At 36.9% G+C, this 4,701-nt stretch overlaps 1 protein-coding gene across 1 annotated transcript in view; it reads right to left on the reverse strand.

Annotated features, from left to right (window-relative positions):
* Nucleotides 1-4,701, reverse strand: part of uba7 (ubiquitin-like modifier activating enzyme 7) — a 32,743-nt gene that overhangs the window by 18,254 nt on the left and 9,788 nt on the right. The window contains exons 17-20 of the mRNA XM_016285846.1: nt 3,653-3,848; nt 1,352-1,426; nt 467-665; nt 273-364 (exon numbers count right to left, since the gene is read on the reverse strand). Coding sequence (XP_016141332.1) covers nt 273-364; nt 467-665; nt 1,352-1,426; nt 3,653-3,848 — 562 coding nt within the window. The remainder of the gene's footprint in view (nt 1-272; nt 365-466; nt 666-1,351; nt 1,427-3,652; nt 3,849-4,701) is intronic.

Consider the following 4,701-nt stretch of genomic DNA (forward strand, 5'->3'; position numbering starts at 1 on the left):
TGGACTCTCATTCTGACGGCACCCATTCACTGCAGAGGATCCATTGGTGAGCAAGTGATGGAATGTTAAATTTCTCCAAATCTGTTAAAATGAAGGAACAAACTCATCTACATCTTGGATGGCCTGAGGGTAAGTAAATTTTGGGTTATTTTTGGGTCAACTTTTTCTTTAATACAAATGATATGAAATATAGTTTCATAGAGGCATCACAAAACAATATGTATTGTGAAAATGCTATACAAATAAAACTTGACTTGACAAACACAAGGTACCTTCTCAAACTCCTGTGGATGCATCCGGAAGCTTTGATCCTTCAGCAGGAGTTTGGACAGCTTCTCCTTTAACATCTCCAGCTTGACTTTGTCTAAGAGAAGCAGTGAGGGATATTAGCAAAGATATTTCATGTTTAACATTCTTTACAGACTTAATTTTACTATGTACATTTATATTAAGCATAAAATTTCACCTTCTTCTTTTCTCTCCTCATTTTCCTCTTTCAGCTCCTGGTCGGTCACTGCTATCTTTACACTAGATTTAAGGGTGAACTCGGGCACTTTTACCCCCTGCAGAATGCTCTGAATATCGGCACGATTTCTTGAGCCTGTAATCCCATAGATCTGCCCATATAAATTGCCCGCTGCCACAATGAAGTCCATATGGGTGGTCTATAAAACAAAAGAAAACAGTAATAATTTAAAATCAAAATACTTCTATTGTAGCTGGCAGAACAAAGGCAAAACTGTGAGTTTGTGTTTGATTTTGAGCTGAAGTGTGGAAAAACTTGCCATGGATCACAAACACACAGTAGAGAAACAGATCTCCAGTGGTTAACAGGAAATGATGAAAGGAAAGTGTGTAGCGCATTCAAAAAACAACACTTCCCAAAATGGGTTAACCTATGAAACCACAGAATTCAAACAGACTGTTATGAGTTAAAAGGAATTCCTTTAGGGGAACACAAATCTAGAATCAAGACAATGGAAAAAAATGGGCCATAAAATAGAATCATGGTTATAGAATGGAATAATTTGCATATCTAGAGATGCCTAATTAAAATATTTAGTTTGTCTTGATTTTTTTTCAGTTTATACATGTATCTGAAAGGGTTTCTGTGAAAAGCATGACTTGTTTGCTAATGTGGCACTGTGTGAGTGTGTCTATGTGAGAGAAGTCGGGGGTTTAACATGTTTTCACCTTGCTTTGTTAATCACAGTTGATCACTGATATCAGATAGTATCTTACTCACAACAGGAGAGAAACTGTGAGTCATCTAAACTTAGACAATGCTGTCTGCAGGGGATTATGGGAGATCCCAAGGGCTGTGTGTGGGGATTTACTCAATAAAACTTACATTGTTGGAGTCAAAGGTCAAAGGATGTGGACATCTCTTTGCGCCCATCCAGAACGGAAGCCCAGAGCTTGTTACCTAGTGAAGACCAAAGAAAAAAAGTGTTTAAAAAATATATATTTTAAAAATATATTATTTATTTACATTTTTAGATAAATGATTCATAATATATGTGTATGCAGGATCAAATTTGTTTTTATTATATATACATACTTTTATTTCTTTGATTTTATTTATCATTAGATGTTTGTCCCTTTTTATTTAAAATGTTTTTATAAACATTGCTTTAATATACAAATACATTCCTAAAGATGCTATATAGTTCCATTGTTATTTTATTTATTACATGTGTATGTAGGCTTGATTAATTACATTTTAAATATTATTATATATACTTTTTATATTATTTTTGTTTTATTTATAACATTTATAAATTGTATACTTTATCATCTAATACAATTTTCATTATAATTATTATTATTATTATGTGTTTGTGTTGTTTATTTTATGCTATATGTTTATTTTATGCTATATTAGATGCTATATAGTCAGCTCCAGTAAGCAAGAATGAAAGATGTCTACATGTGTTGTTGGCCAAATGGAAGCCCTGCAGCCACTTGTCACATGCTGATGCGAAGTGGACGTGATTGGTTACCATAAAGCCCATGTCTCCAAGCCTTTTGCTCAGACAGACAGAATAATGAGTTTATCATGTGTGTGTGTGTTCAATATAATTAGTCTTTTAACAAAAAACAGAAGGTGCTGTTCAAAAGAGCAAAGACAGACCAAAAGATCAGTAACACAAAGCTTATTCCACTGGTTTAACAGAAAGAATTGTGTGTGTTCATCTTTACAGCCGTCTTTCAGCACTCCAGGAAAGACGTCCAAGTGATAATGAGAAACTGTTATGTCAAACTCAACCAAACCTCAGGGGAACTGCATGATTTATTCTTTTTAGTACATTCATGCAAAATGGATCATGCACAAACCCTCAAACTGAACTGTGGTCTACAACTTCTGATTTTGCAACAGTTATAACTGGACATGCAAGATAAAGGACATCAGAGTTTCAAAACTCTGTCTTCTTGTCCGTATCACCCCTCCTCTGGACGCATGTTTATCTCAGTGTGCAGGCATTGATGCTATGGATTAGACATCTCTCCACATCCGTACTTTGCATAATCATAGACACACAGACTACCAGTAAAAAAGATAAATTGTACTTTTACTCTGTCAATAAGACTAAATTAGAATCTAAGAAAATATTGCAACATGCTTCCATTCTCATGATGAAGACTTTAGTTAATTTATATAATTTAATTTAAACTTTATCATGCCATTTAACCCTTTACAGACCTCTCACTGTGGTTCAGGGCCCACTGTTGTTATAGACAACAGTGCCACCTGCTGGTGCAAAGTGAAACTAACGCAATCAACCCAGAAACAACGCATTATTTGACAAATTATTAAGGGAGTATTCACACCTGTCTTGTTAGGTTTGATTGAATCGACCTCAAGTTCGTTTTACCCTTTGGTGCAGATCTTTTGGGCAGGTGTGAATACAGCACTCGCACTCTGGTGCGGACCAAACAACTGTACCGAGACAGCTGAAGAGGTGGACTCGGTCCGCTTCCAAACGAACTCTGGTACGGTTGAATGAATGAACCAATGAATGGATGACCTTCAGCACATGTGTGGTTTTGTTTACAGTTTCTGGTTCACTTGCAAAAAGGGCAGTGTGAAAGCGAACCACACCAAACAAAAAAAAAATCAACATTGTATTTGGTCCGGACCAAAGCAAGTGACCTAGCGGACTTTCCTGGTGTGAATACACCCTAAAAGACTAGAAGGCCTTTAAGTAACCATTTAGCAGGCCATTTTATTATCCAAAGCATTTTACTGTACAGTTTTTGGGTGAATCTCATGAAAACTGTCAAAACATATATGGGTCTAATTTCAAACTCTAAAATAAAATAAAATAAAAAATTTGCTTAAACACCATTAGGAATGATTCGCACCCTTTTTTGTCATAAAAATCTATAATTAAAAAAAAAAAAATCAAATATATATTATATATGTTTTTCTTAAGACTGTCTGGTAATTATCATTTTTGAGAATAACTCAGTTATAATAAAAAAATTATGTCACAGTGGAAAAATCACAATGGTTCTTAAAATAGGTTTTATAAAAGTTGTGATTTTGGGATATGATCTAGACATGCTTTCATGAAATTTACCCTATTACAGTGACAATTCCCCCTAGGTTGCATACTGTAACTGGTGTGTACACTGGTCTCTGTGTTACCTGGTCAGGGGGAAAGCAGTGTAGCAGTTGTTTAATGGGATTGTTGTAGAGCGTTTCCCACTGTCTGCGGGCCCAGCTGACAGAGTCAGCCCAGTTCTGAGGCCATTCCTCACCCAGACTCCTATAGACACCCTCCAGTATTTCCACAGCCTCCACATCCCCACGTGCGACTGTGCGATCAACAAATGTTGGGTCACTGCAGAGATGGAGAAAAGAAGTAGAGCTATCAGTATAGGAGCAGTTTTTGTTATTTTAATTTTTTTATCGTCAATTGTTTAGGCTAAATTTGATATGGCACCAAAATTATCATTAACCAAAACTTAAACCATTAAAAACACTTCCAGTTTTTAACCAACAAAAGCTGTTGAGTTGGGTGGGGTCCTTCCTTGTCTTCACTCACACTGCCGACAGCCAAGAGGAAGTAGTTGAAATTGAGGCAGTTATGCTGCTGCCTTCCCTTTGCGGTATCTGCCTACAGCACACAGCACCTCAACTTCCTGCACACTCGCCTCTCTATAAACATCCTTCACTTAATTTCAGATGGAAAAGAGATCTGACAACAGTTGACACTTGCGGCAGGAAGTCCAGGAGGAAGTATGGGGTTGAACTAATAATGAATAGCTGAGCCTGTATACTTGAAGTAGTATAATATTGAAACAGAATCTGTTTCAATATTACCAGATGATTCAACCTGGTTTCATTTCAACCAGATGATCCAACGGTAGCTGCAAGGATCTCAGACTGCCTGGTTCTGACAACAGTTGACACTTGCGGCAGGAAGTCCAGGAGGAAGTATGGGGTTGAACTAATAATGAATAGCTGAGCCTGTATACTTGAAGTAGTATAATATTGAAACAGAATCTGTTTCAATATTACCAGATGATTCAACCTGGTTTCATTTCAACCAGATGATCCAACGGTAGCTGCAAGGATCTCAGACTGCCTGGCGGACATCTCGGCATGGATGAAAGATCATCACCTACAGCTCAACCTGGCAAAGACTGAGCTTCTTGTCTTCCCAACCACTCCAACTCTACAGCATGATTTCA

Source organism: Sinocyclocheilus grahami, unplaced genomic scaffold (assembly GCF_001515645.1).
Source record: "Sinocyclocheilus grahami isolate Dianchi unplaced genomic scaffold, SAMN03320097.WGS_v1.1 scaffold202.1, whole genome shotgun sequence".
Lineage (NCBI taxonomy): Eukaryota > Metazoa > Chordata > Actinopteri > Cypriniformes > Cyprinidae > Sinocyclocheilus > Sinocyclocheilus grahami.